General features: G+C 41.9%; 1 protein-coding gene across 1 annotated transcript; it reads left to right on the plus strand.

The window, feature by feature from the left end:
* Nucleotides 1–2,186: 2,186 nt before the first annotated feature.
* LOC108676347 (membrane-bound alkaline phosphatase-like) lies at nucleotides 2,187–10,231 on the plus strand (the record flags this gene model as incomplete). Its single annotated transcript, XM_018164411.1, has 10 exons — nucleotides 2,187–2,404; nucleotides 3,142–3,315; nucleotides 4,581–4,666; nucleotides 4,832–4,937; nucleotides 5,217–5,418; nucleotides 6,296–6,427; nucleotides 7,002–7,193; nucleotides 7,864–7,983; nucleotides 9,239–9,383; nucleotides 9,720–10,231. Coding segments are annotated over 10 exons (1,427 nt in total), but the record flags the coding sequence as incomplete, so codon positions are not given.
* Nucleotides 10,232–14,760: the final 4,529 nt, after the last annotated feature.

A 14,760-nucleotide genomic window follows, 5' to 3' on the forward strand; every position in this document is an offset into this window, starting at 1 on the left:
TCAAAACAAAAAGGACTGGAACAAAATAAAAATTTTACTACTATCTACTACCAGAACCAAATGACCAGTGGCTATAAAGCAGATGAGCGGATCATTAAATCTATCGTTCACAACAACATCGTGAACAACTCAAATAACAACAAAATTAAACTGCTGATCTACTATAAAAACAAGAAAATTCGGAATCTTGTCATGAACAATAACCCTTGCAAAAGAACAGGACCTCTCCAAGAGACCAATGTAGTCTATAAATTTTCTTGCAATAAAGAAGGTTGTAGACTTCTTCCTAATATGGACTACATCGGGCTCACAACCACGACTCTAAGCCGACGTCTCACGTGCCACCTTCAGTCCGGAGGACCAAGGAATCACTTGAAGGAGGCCCACAACGAGACCATCACTCGCCCGATATTGGAAGAATGCACCAGTATCGTTATGCGATGCCCCGATCCTATACGACTGGCGATAGCTGAGGCCCTCATCATTAAGGAGAGGACTTCAGCTATCAACCTTCAAACCACCGGCTTCGTCAGAACTTTGAGATTGTTTTCCGAGTAGTTTTTTGCGCCTGTAAAATCTTCCTGTAGTATCACATTAACGAAATTTTAGCATTATTTGAATGGTATCCAATTTACTTGATTTCGTTCATATGTCAACCCGAATTTTGTTACTCTATGCGTCTTTAACTTGAAAATGAATGTTGTACATTCGAAACGTCGTTCAATATTAAAAATGTCTATCGGTAATTTGATTTTCAATCTTCCAACACCTACGAAGAATTTAGTACGACTTATTGAAAAAAACTAACAAGAAGCTAATAAATAAAACTAATTCTCTGGTCTTTAACAAAACTTGCTTAAGAGAAGAAATTCTGCCAGCCTATACTAGTATATAGTATCGTATACATGGCGAACGTACCAGCAGGATACCATTACCCTTACTTGGCCTTACAGGGCTTTACATTGATAGCTCATCACAAAACCCCTGAATATGGAAAACAAATTTGCTATGCTTCATTTAGCCTCGGCATTCGTCGTTGTTGTTAGTTATATGAAAGTGACACGAGAAGCGGAGTCTTTACAAGTCTATATCATCCGGTTCCGTCTATCACTGACCAGCCAGGCAGGCCAGGTACATTATTTACGATTCTGGCATCATTTATGCATCATTTAAGTTTATATGAAATGCGTGCGTTCGCTATCCAAAATGAGACACGGTGTGATTTCCTGGCTGCAAATAGATCGTGCACCATTAGAAATGAACGTTTTAGAAGTCGACGCGGGATGTTCTTAAATTTTGGCATTTAAAAATAAAAACAAGCAGTCAAATTTTACATGGACCATGTGCGTGAGTCAACATATCACATGGTTGTGATTTACTTGAGATCATTAACTTTTAAGTTTTGCTTAATTTTGATATTGAAGTTCTACTAAGGTCAAATCAATAGCGCGGAATTTAGCTAAGGCAGGTTATCCTTTTGTCAGTGACGATGGAGCTTATTTGTGTGGTTTTGACTAGAGCTTCCGTTTATTATCTCTCGCCAGTTATTGCTATCAATATTACGATAGAGATTTCATGTTGTCCCGTCCTACGAAGTGGCTTCATGTGAGACCCGAGCCTCTTCCAATATTGCCGCCTGACTAACAAGGCTAGGTGTAAATTGGGTTTATGGAAAAATATTGTCATGGAATATAGTTTTTTCGAAATTGATACCGTATGCGATGGCTAAAACTACTTCAGTTTTCCTGAAGTATTGCTCTAGAAAGTCGAAGCACAGTTACTATGTATGAGAATGTTTGAGCGCCGAAACCGTGACATTTTGAAAAAAATACAATGTTTGTTTTTTAAATACTCAATTGTCAATCTTTGACCACACAGTTTAATTACTCGTTCGTAATAAACGACAAAATAAAAAAAATTAGGATGTATCAGTTTAAATAAATTGTGCCTTCAGGCGTTGCCGCTTAGGCCACATAATAGTCAAGTTTGTCGTGTTTCATTCAAGAAATTGAAGGTTCGAGCATTGATGAGAATTCTCATGCACAATCAATTGGTTCATGTGTTCCGTAATTCTAGGTCGAAAAGAGTGTAGAATCGTTCTGATAGTTAGCTCATTAATATGCAAAATACACAAATATTGGTATTGTGCATTTTTGGTCATGTCATTAAACTATTCGATCGCTCAGATTCGGCGTTCTGGAACGCGAGATGCCAAGCGGAGCTAGCCGACCAGCTCGCCAAGACGCCCATCGTGAGCCAGGCCAAGAACGTGATCGTCTTCCTCGGCGACGGCACCGGCATCGCCACCTTCACCGCCGCCAGGCTCCTCAAGGGCCAACGCTCCGGCAAATACGAGCTCGAGCAGTCCGCTTGGGAACGCTTCCCCTTCTCCAGCATCATCAAAGTGGGTTGTGGTTACCTCTTGGTCCCGTCAGTTTAGCTCAATTATAATCGGTTACGAAACAAAACTCAATTAAAACAGTGAACAGTTACAACAGTTGACCAAAGAAAGGTTTTGTCAACGTTACTAAAAAGGCGGTTGACCATCAACAAGTCTGTAAAATGTCAAGGTAGATTAAAATCAGTCTCTCTATAAAGTGACGATTTTCTATCATTTATTTATAGACACTCAGTGGAAACGATACTTATTCAACATAAATTACAACAAGACATGGAATCATATCATTCACTGTTCCTATTAAATCATGACGCAAACAAATGATTATGAATTTGTTTGAATCACACAAGTGATTCTACTGACACATCGTTTCGACACTTGAAGATATTACCATTCCAGGATTCAGCAGTGCTTTTTTGAAGTCCAGACTTCAATGTCGTAACAAATTTTTCGATTTCAAACATTGAGACTACCTTCTGGAGGAAATTGTTTCTGATTCATAACACCATTTCTAATGGAAACTGATAGGTACTGTCTTGCAGACATACAACACCAACTTATTACCTACTTCCATGGATAGACCGACAAATAACATAAGGCATCTTACACGACAAACATATTTTCGCTTCACAATGCTATTCCAAGTTAAAAGTGATAGGTTTCCTCTCGCAGACCTACAACACGAATCGATTTTGGATTCACATTGACAGTCACAGTTAAGAGTGCACGGTTCTCTATCGCAGACCTACAACACGAACATGCAAGTCACGGACTCGGCCGCCAGTTCCACTGCGTACCTCAATGGGGTGAAGGGTAATCAGGCGACCATCGGAGTGGACGCCAACGTCTTGCTAGGAGACTGTCTGGCCATGAACATCGAGCAGTTCCATACCGAGTCTGTCCTCAAGAACTTCCAGGTGACAGACATCTTATATTTGCCCCGTGGCTAATATTGTGGTTCTTTTCCTTGGTACCTGAACTCTCCTTCAGCATCCCGTAGCAATTAGCAGCATCTCAGAAGTAAGTGCGCGTCTCTTGGAATGTGTGATTTATCCTTATTCGTGCTTCTGTTTACACTATACGACCGTAGTGCAACATACGAGTATATCTGTGTTTTTGTTTCCTCTTCCCACCCATAGGTCCTACCTATCTGTAAGGCCAAGGGCGTGTTCCTGCCTCGATTGCGACGGGGCTTGTCCCAGAGGGTGTAGGACAACAATCCTCCATCATCGTCATGACCTCGACTTTCGTCCCATACGTCGCTCCACTAACCCTCATCTTCATCTGCGTCTAACCCACCATCTAACGCATCTGACTGCACGAGACCCCAGACTTATCGAATCCAACTGAAAAGATAGACCCCAGGATACCGACCAACCTGAAAATTTTCCGACTATTTACAATAAAAGACAGCATTTTATCGACAGCATTTCGATAGCATTTTATGAAATTCAAAATCCCTGAAAGACTACAACGATAACTACACAATTTTTCCTGAAATTGAATCCGCTAAAATTTTCGAATTCGTTCATAAAAAAATCCGAGACCAAGACTCCTGACACCGACTTATACGTCAGAATTGAATTCATAGATGGCGGCCATTACTCTCTGGGCTATTCGCTTCAGAATACGGTGGCGCAAAGCTCCTCATATTTAAAGTAAGATGATGTCACGGGCTGGTTACCGACGGATGGCTTAATTCACGGCTGATTGGTGGTCATCCGGAAATTTACTAGGCGTTCCTTTCAAGGCTGATTGGTGCACAAACTTGGTGGTGCACGGCTGCGTACCCCGCCAAAGAGCAAGTCTTGGCGTTGGTGTTTAAAGTCTCGTTTTAAAAATGCTCAATGGTCGCAGGTGATTCCTCAAATCTTTGACCGTTTATTATATCTTGATAGGCTGGAAATCGATGTTCCGTAACTGGTCTTCAGTGCCTGGGCCATCGAATCGATAGATGGAATGACTTTCTAAGTGAAATTTAGAGGGAATAATCAATTAAAACGTGGTCGGGGCATGTAATTGGTTCCTTGGCTTGGCTTTCAATTGATACCTGCACTGTATTTCCCAGTGATCCCCTAACTTGGGTGTCCTAGGGATATATTGACAGGGTGCTTAATTAAAAGGCTCCAATAATGTCCAATTGTTTTCTCGCCCGGTTACCTAATAGTCCGTCATGTCTCAGGACGCTGGTCGGTCCACGGGCATCGTGACGACGACACGAGTGACTCACGCGTCCCCCGCCGGCAACTACGCGCACATCGCCGAGCGGTGAGTTTTTTGGCCTTGAATATCAATCAATTATTTCAATGCCAGCTACCTCAGAGCTCATATTTAAATTTAATAATATTGCCTAATAGAAACGGACATATAGTAACAGGATTTGTATTACGTTTCTAACTACAGAAATAAAATTTGGCCGCGCGTATTTTCCAGACACTGGGAGAACGACAATGATATCGAAGATTATAACGGCGACCCAGACGCGTGCGATGACATCGCTGAGCAGCTTGTGCTCGGCAACACCGGCTCAAAAATCAAGGTATTTTAGTAATTTCATTCACGATGGTTTTCGGTGTAGTAGTCACTCTGGCCTCTTCCCCCGCCTTGGTAGCTTCCAGGCTGTACTTCATTTAGTTGCTTGCATGATTGCTACATTGTATGGGAATGAGACTATATCTCATTTGCAACTATAATCAAAAAATATTAAAAATTATATTGAACTTCATGATAAGTGAGTCTCCTTACCTTATGTTTCATAACTTTTCTCAACATTCGAAGAAGAAAAATTAAATTTAGATAAATCTGTAACGATGCTTAGGTGATCATGGGTGGAGGTCGCAAGAAATTCCTACCCGAGGACGCCGTAGATCCTGAGGGTGAGACTTCTGGCAGGCGAAAGGACGGCCAGAATCTCATCGACACGTGGATCAACCAGAAGAACCTGCTGGGAACGAACAGCTACGTGTGGAACAGGAGCGAGCTGCTCGCAGTGGACACGGCCAATACTGACTATCTCTTAGGTTAGTGCCATACGAACTGCTGTGGCCGCGCCCTACCTTGAGCCAAACAGGGAGAATTTGAAGCGGTGAAGTTCAAACAGGACGACTCGAAACTAGTTTGTTCTGTGAACATGATTTTGAAAACCTCAATGCAATAGGAATAAAAATCTGATAAGCAATTATTGACTGAACCAACACACAAGTTGATATAGTGCAAAAGCCCTAGACAAATCCTTGTGATAAGTTTCAGCGCAATTGAATTTCAACTAGAAACATGAGGTGAACGGCAAATGAGAGGTACAAGAACGATGGGCATTATAAATAACTAAGATGCATAGCTCACAAGGTGCAAAATAATTCGTCGTGGGTGAACACCGCAGGTGACTGCCTGCGTAGAAGCAGTAGGCCTGACTAGAAATCAGTCCTACTGGGGACGCTACATAAATGTACTAAGTTGCTCCATAGGTAGGTACGCACCGATAAAGTCCCAACAACCGATAGACAAAATTCACAAAAACCTGAATTTTTATTTGAGTGCGCTTGGTGAAGCGACCAGCGAACGGGAGTCCTTACGCGGGTGTCAACCCGGTAATACCACATCAGAGCCTGTGGCTTCTGAAGCCCTTGATATACATACACTGTAGTTAAACATAGCCGTTCCTCACAACAGCCCACGACAAGATTTTTCAGGTTGCCCATATTACACCAAAATTTTTTTCTCATTTAAATTTGCAGGCAACACAACGAAACCGGAGGATTCCGACCATATTACAATACAAGGCCAAAAAGCGAAAACTATAAAGTTTCCTCTAAAAATTAAATTGAGATGATCGGAAATTATTATTTTAGTTAATATATTAATATTGAATATTAAATTGAAGTGATTGTTATTGTTTAGGTTTGTTCGACTACAGCCACATGGAGTATCGCGTGGACAACGATGCCTCCAATCCAACCTTGTCTGAGATGACACGAGCAGCTATCGAAGTCTTGCAGCGGGACGTAAACGGCTTCTTCCTTTTCGTGGAAGGTCAGTTCTTCCAAATTGAAGAGTTCTTTTGTTGCCTCCGCCTTTCATGCACGCTTCTTACTCAGTTTACTGTACTTTTGTTTGTGCATCGCATCTCCTGCTCCACCTTATTGCTCCTCCACACTTTTCGCCTTTTTCGTCACCCGCTCGACACACGATTACCACTCATCATCCTCGGGAGGGTTCAAAGATTTGGCTCGCCACCACCTAATAATCGTGCCGCCCACTCACCATCACATAATTGACTCATCACCATCTGAATGGCTTGGAGAGGATATAGACACGCCCATCCGCCACCCTCCCATGACATTAACACTCTCTCATCACTCTCGTGAACCCTCAAAGGCACGGCCCACCACCCTCTCATCACCTAAACACCCTCTTGTCACCCTCAGGAAACATGGTCCACCATCCTCTCACTTCCTTAACACGTACCCTATCATCACCCTCGCTAAGCCTCATAGACACGGATAACCACCTTCTCATCACCTAAAAACCCTCTTCCACCCTCAGGAGGCATCATGGACACGGTCCACCACTTTCTCACCACCTTAACACCTCTTTCCACCCTCAGGAGGCCTCATAGATACAGCTCATCACCTGAACGAGCACAGGTCAGCCGTCGAAGAGGCCTTTGAGTTCGAGAAGGCCGTTGAGGTGGCCGTGTCAATGACGGATGTTCAAGACACTCTCATCATCGTCACGGCGGACCACTCACAGCCAATGACCATCAACGGATACCCTAGCAGAGGCAGCGATATTCTGGGTGAGTTCTTGTATGGGTGAAAGTCTGGGTGAATCCTTGTATGGGTGAGTTATCTTTTGGGTTAGGTTTTACTTGGTTGAGTCCAAGCATTAATCACTCATTATTTCTTTTAACATCGGATGAATATTTCACCTTTTATTCATCCACATCTACATTGTGCATTCTTCATTTGAAGTTACGTTCCAGTCTGATATAATAAAGTAAACTGGAATTACCGTAATACTGTTAATTAAAAAAGCATCAGCAAATTGAGAAAATATTTCATCAATTATTACTGGCTATGAAGGAATTGATTGGAAACCACTAGCAAAATTCTGCGTATCAGCATACCATTTATTTCGTTTACTTGGTTCATCCTGTGAGTGTAAGGAAAATATGCCCCAGCCGAGGTTTTAGACTTAGACAATGGTACGTGATCTACCTTGACAAGGCTAGGGCAATAGACCTTTCTATCGTAACACATAATCGACAAGATTGATTCACTGGTATCCGAAGACTGAGTGTGTGTGTGTATGGGGCAGACCTGGCGTCGTGTACAGAGGTTCATGCACACAAGTTTCTTAGTACAGGTCATCCGTAGACAGGTTAACGGGATATTGGCAAGGCAATTATCTACTTACGGGCGCATGCTCTGTAACAAGAGTCTAATGAGTTTGGGTGTGTGTGGCAGGTCTGGCATCGGTGTCGGACGTGGACAACATGCCCTTCACGACGCTCATGTACACCAACGGCCCCGGCTTCAGGGATCAGAAGAATGACCTCAGGCCCAACCCCGTCGACGAGAATTACGGTTACTATACATTAATATTTTCTGTCATTTGATCTAATATGGGTTTGTGTTTTTACTTGAAAAGTGTCAATAGAAATACTTTGGGTCTGGTCGGGCGCCTACTCACGAGTCCTACCGGTTTGGATGTTACAGGGCTCAGAATTATGTTCATATTGGAAGAAAAATTAATCAATATTAAACGATGAGAGGTGAGTTGAATAGAAAATTCCAATTAAACTTTCTGATGGTGTCCAGGGCGTTCACGTAAAAAGGCTATGCTAGGCAGTTAACAAACGAACTTGTGGTGCTATTCCTTTATTATTCTTGTAAGCTGAAAGTAACAAAATATAAGGACTTTACTTGAGGTGACAAGTCGTTAATTATAAAATAAAGATGGATACGAGCTAAAATGAAATGCTTCAGAGGTCACACTAACGCTCTTGGCTACGGTGAATTATAGTAATGCTAGACGACGTATAAACAAAGAACATGATGCATAGTTTCGGCACATGAGATATAGTCGCAACTAAAACAAGTAGACATAGAAGTTGTACTGCGTCTAACAATAATAAAATACCTACAACAGTGATTAAAACCCAAAAAGTAATACGGCGAACAGACAAGGTCAAATTCGACGTTACTCGGTGACGTGCTAAGCTCTACTCGCGGGCTGCAGCTAATGGCCCGTTGTCTCCGTTCCGTAAAATGTTGCCACAATAATTTAAGTAACTCTACCAACCGTGGGCGCTAGGATATTTTATTGTGGGTAAGTGACAGATGGTGTATGTAAATTCGATTCGAAAGAAATCAATGTGAGTTTGATCACCATTAAAATATTAGGGATAACGAGATCCAGGTAGGCGGTGTGGGAGAAAACGGAATTTGTAATAGCCAGTTTCACGAACAGATCTGACATTTCAAGCAAATTTCGAGCAGAGATCGGGCAAATTTCAGACGAATTTCAGACAAATCAAATAAAAAAATAAAATAAAATTTCAAATAAATATTGAATGAATATAGAGATAGTGAACAAATCCATAAGCAAGAACCCTTGAAATCCTGCATTGATCAATCTTGTTCAATGGGTTAAAGGTATTTTCCTGGTGCTGGATATAGCATTATCCTTGAGAATTGCCCCAGTCAAAACCAGTTCAATAAACACCATTCTCAACTTAAATTTACGTCTGAATTTAAAAGAAACAGTTGGGGTTCATCAAAACCACAATAATTGATTTAATAATTCGAGGAATAACCTGCAATTGCTGCTTTGCTCCAGAGGATCCTCACTACGTGGCGCAGGCGACGGTGCCCATGGTAGAGAGCAACCACAACGGGGAAGACGTCATCCTATACGCGCGTGGCCCCCACGCGCACCTCTTCACGGGGATCCACGAGAATGCGTACATTCCCCACGCGATCAGGTGCGTACATCCTCCACGCGATCAGGTGCGTACATCCCCCACGCGATCAGGTGCGTATATCCTCCACGCGATCAGGTGCGTACATCCTAAACGCGATCAGGTGCGTACATCCTCCACGCGATCAGGTGCGTACATCCGCCACGCGATCAGGTGCGTACATCCCCCACGCGATCAGGTGCATAAATCCTCCACGCGATCAGGTGCGTTCGATACGCACTTTATCCGAAGCAAGCGCCGAGTCTGATTCAGTGGGGGTAGCTATACGTATTGCATATGAAAATACATAATCATCTCATTAAGGTCATATACAAAAATCATTTCATTGCATATTCCTAGGTACGCTGCCTGTGTCGGGTCGGGCTTGAGTTTCTGCAGCGCTGATGCCTGAAGAGAAACTATCGTCTAAATATCGTCAATTGCCGGACATCAGAGCGGATAACAAACTAACGCAGAAGTATTGTCAATTGCCGGACATCAACTAGGATAAGACAAACTAACGTCGAACTATCATCAACAGCTAGACTTCAGCTCGGATAATTCGCTCGTTAATTTTTAGTAGTAAATAAAACCCAGGATTTCGTGTGCCAACGCTGTCGAATTTTATTGTAAATATTTAATATATGTGTATAAATTATCTCTTACATCTCGCCTTACGTTTTTGTTCAGTGTGAATAAGCTCTGAATCAGGTTCAGAGTGAATCAAAAATCGTGTTTAGCACGGTTCACTCATACGCGACTGTAGTATGAAGGTTTTTTCAACCAGTTATTGGGATAACGAAAATTTATAAATATTGCATTCCTTGTCCCAATATCAATTCATAAAAATTTTCGGAATAAAGTTCTGCCATCAATTTTAGACAATTTTACTACATAAAAATCCAGTGTAAAAGATAATAATTCGCTCTAATCTTCTAGGAGAAAAAAAAAACATGTAAAAGTTACTAACTTTCTCAAAATTCTAGAAAAAATAGGTTTATTTTCAGCGAAAACGTTTCAGGGACCAGCACCTTCAGTCACAGAGTTAAAGAATAATTCAAGTACAATTGATCTACAAAATTTTACAAAACCTTAGTTGGCAAATGAAAATCATTGTAAATTGTAGACTATCTTTAAACAATTTCATGCGGATAAAAAATATTAACGTCGTTAAGACAATGTTTCCGGCACAAAAAATATGCAAGGGATACAACATTTGTAAACTTGGAACAGTAGGAGCGTGAGCTGACTTTTTAAAACCTCTTATATATGTAGGTACGTATATTAAACTGTTAGGCGTTAATTAAGGTACCCCGTTTACTGAGCTGGATGTGTAAGTAAGTTTCCAACATAATAATTTTTGCCCCAGCGTTTTGGATATTGATGTAGAAGTTACGAGCCGTCCTACTGACGTACGCTGATGCACAATGCGCTCAAGTGTGCCTGTAAATAAGACAGTACCGTATCTGCACAGAAATAATATCTATATAACTGTCAGGTAACTTTGTCACACGTCATTACCCATACCTTCTGTAGCAACACTCGTGTCACCTTATGTGACGTCGTTGCAGTAGGTCTACAACCCCTGATGTAGACCTACATACATACATATGTAGATATCAAGCAGATGGTGAATATCAAGCATATATCAAGCATACATATGGTAGATACATATGTAGACATCAAGCATCCCCTGAGGCAGTCGCAGACCAACATCTCTTAGCTGTTGTTGCAGCCCAGACATCATATGTATCTACCGTATTTACTTTCTGACGGCTCCGACACTCGTTTGCTCACTCGCGATTGTGTCGATTTAGCTACCTGATCTAATCCTGTAATAACACCTCACCGTGCCTTATCTTAAATAATTACTAGTTTTGAGTGGCCACTCTTTTTTCCTCCTTATTATATCCCTTTGATAACAATTCGAACCGAAACTCATTGAGAAACTTTTCTTGATTGAAACTCGTCTGAGTGTTACTGAAAAGACATCCGTACCTTATACTGAAAAAGACACAAAATTCGAAATTATTGACCAACCAATGAAGTAAACTTTTGGAAAATATTTCACAAATAAGATTTATTCAAGATTTCCAGCTCAGAACCAAAGTAAAAAATAATAATTATAATAAATAATTGTCCTCCAATCAAGCTTCAGAATGATGCTTATAGATTATGAGCTTCTTTATCTGAGTAAACAATAAATTTGATGGAAACTCATTCTGAGAAACAACGTATTAATTTAACTTTGGCATTACTTATAATAAATTTCAATGCAAGTATACAAGGATAAATTTCAATACAAGGATAAGATATAAATAAAAACAATGAAACAGTTCTGTAAAAACTGTACTGTATTGTACTATAATCAAAGTACATAATTGTATAGAAACAAAATTTCAGTACAAATGTTTCAGGGGTTGAACCGGAATCTATCCTCACGGTCCTGTCTTCCCGTGTTCAGGATTGTTCGATCCCTTCACCGTATTCGCGTATCCTAACCCCTCATCTGTGACCGTCGCTGTATCGGAAGCCAGGAAGTTCCTACGTCTTATATGGCTGGTAGTCAGAGTGCAGCGAAGTCTGAGAGCGAGGTATTCGCGACCATCGTGTAAAATCCTTGATCTGCCCGAAGCTCGGCCAGTCGCTACCCTCGAGTTTCTGCTCTTTTTAATATGATATCCTAGCGAGCCCCTTTTTTGCGGCATCTTGCGGCATTCAGTTGGCCGAGGAATGGCCAACGGTCGGCTAGGACTAATTGGACTAGGTCAACCGCCGGCCACGTATTATTCCTCGCCCCTCATTGAGTTCGCCTTCACCATGACGCCCGTCGTGAATTGAAAGCTCAGTAATTTAAGACGTCTCTTTCCCCTCATACCTTCCACAACGCCTGCATTTGAGCAGTTAGTATACGGAATTTTCCCTCCACGTATCAGCATGCTCGATCATAACTATTTTTTGGTAGATAATATCTACAACAAGAAGGCTGATCAAGAAATGCCGAGTATACCATTCAATGGAGAATAAAAATTACAACCCGATTATATCTCGAAAAAAGTGTAAAAGTCGCAGACTTGATGAACATTAATATTCAAAGTTTATTTAAATTTCCTTTCATCATAACTCTTTTAATACAAAGTTCCATATTTTTGTTCATGTCCACCGTTTTTAAATAAATAGCTGGGTAAGCATGGAAAACTCGTATCACCATCTCATTTACGAGTGGAGTAAAGTCCAGCCTGATTTGTGAAGAAACTCTTAGGGAAGAGCCGAGCCTGTTCGAAGCCTCCCGATTCTCAATCAGAGCCTTAAAGATGGCCGTGAATATTGCCTCTCAGGGCCGTCTCAGTTGAGATAAGTTCAGCCTTTAACATACAATACGATGTGCCGTCGGGAGCTCTAAGTATCGGGAGGCAGAATTTCGCCACATTTGTGTACTTATTCAACACTAAAGTATTGACTTTATCTACAGCAAACAACCCAATTCATCCTTATGATGCTGTGAAAGCCACGCAAACGAGTCCAAGTTTCTGTTCTAGCGCAGATCAACGGCCTTTTGTTATGCTCAGTTTAAAACGGCAATCCCTCAATTCTTATAAATCTGGAACAACACCTAGATCCGCAGCTCTGCCGCATTTCGCGTGGCTTTTGCTCATTTGGACCAATTTCGTATGTTGCACTTGTATCAGGTGTCATTTATTGTCTTGACGGTGAATAATGTGGCATGGTGCAGACAAGCTTATCATAAATTAGCAACCGTGACTAAATTGTTTTGTACTATGAGCCTATTGATAAAAGTAAACGTTATCAAGTATTATACCTATATATAAATAATAAATTTTTAAATTTATTCTGCAGACCAACGCGTAGTAATTTCAACCCGTTGGGTATTGGCGAACCTTAGGTGTAATCGTTTGTTTTACGTGCGGACTAAAATTAAACTGTACTACGTTATTTTCAGATATTAACCTCAGTACAACGTGAAGACAATCGTTGATGGTTCGTAACCGACCATCGGCTGGTTCTCAGCGGTTTCAGTGCCCTTGTTAACCATATGCAACATAGTGAATTTCTTCCACTAGTTTTTTATCGCCCTCTATTAACTCTCATGAACCTTAATAAACTCTCTCTCCAACTGTCTAATTACGAACCTTTAAACTCATTACGAACCATCTCAAACTCTCTCAAGCTGTTCACAGTATTTTCTCATCTCAGAACCTCACCTATAGTACCGATCGCTTCCATGCAGCAACATCCAATTGAAGGTAGTTCACTGTGAATAATCGCCAAAACGCGCGCATTAACTTCTTGTAATCATGAGTTTTGAAAGCATGGAGCTGATTAATGATATGTACAGACTTACGCATACAATTTTTGCAGAGCCCTCTGACCGTCAGTGGATCTACAGTTTTTACGCTCGGCAAGCATCGAAATTATTTTTCATGTTTCAAGTTTTTGGAAGGAATAAATCTACTAGAGAGAATGACAGAGAAAAAAAAACAAAATCAAAGTTCCCGCCAGAGGTTGCCTAACGTCCCCGCTGGACTCGACGCCTCAGATGTTAGCATTCCTGGAGTCACCAAAGAATCGCGCGGCCACAAAGGCGCCCGTCTTACGCTCGAGTCCCTCTAAAAGCACCAGATCAGTCGTCTCCTTTGGCCTGCTGTACACGTAGCGAGGGGCAAGAAATCTATCAGGCTTGAAGGTCTTCAAAGATCAGGTCACGTCCATCCTTTTCTGCCAGAATGGTTCCTAAGTCGGCCTCCGAGCTGCGTCCATTACTGCTGAGCTGCCATGCAGTCTTCAGCCTCTACGCATTCCGGCGACTGATAGAGGTGCTATGCATTGTGGTGAGTACGAGAGGTGCTATGCATTGAAGTGAGTGCGAGCGGTGCTGTGCACTGAAGTGAGTGCGAGAGGTGCTGTGCAGTGGAGTAAGTGTAAGGAGCGCGATGTAATCGTGTAAGTGTGAGAGGTGCTATTCAGTCGAGAAAGTGCGAGAGGTGCTATGCATTGAAGTAAATACGAGAGGTGCTATGCTTTGAAGTGAGTGCGAGAAGTGTTACGCAGCTGAGTAAGTGCGACAGGTGCTATGCATTCCAGTAAGTGCGAGAGGTGTGCTATGCAGTCCAGTGAGAGCGAGGGACGCAATGCAGTGGTGTGAGAGGTGCTATTCAGTCCAGTAAGGGCGAGAGGTGCAATGCAGTCCCGCAAATGCGCGTAATTCAAACGAATGTTAGATGGTGGCGTGCTAGTTAGTTACTGGGAGCCTTACTAAGGTTCCCAGCCCTTTTTATAGAATTACGGCTTCCGCCCACTACTGAGGTCTTGATCGCACAGCACCGTGCACTACAGGCAGCACCGTGCTCAGCAGGCAGCACCGTGCTCAGCAGGCAGCACC

Source organism: Hyalella azteca, unplaced genomic scaffold (assembly GCF_000764305.2).
Source record: "Hyalella azteca isolate HAZT.00-mixed unplaced genomic scaffold, Hazt_2.0.2 contig7557, whole genome shotgun sequence".
NCBI classification, from domain to species: Eukaryota; Metazoa; Arthropoda; class Malacostraca; order Amphipoda; family Hyalellidae; genus Hyalella; species Hyalella azteca.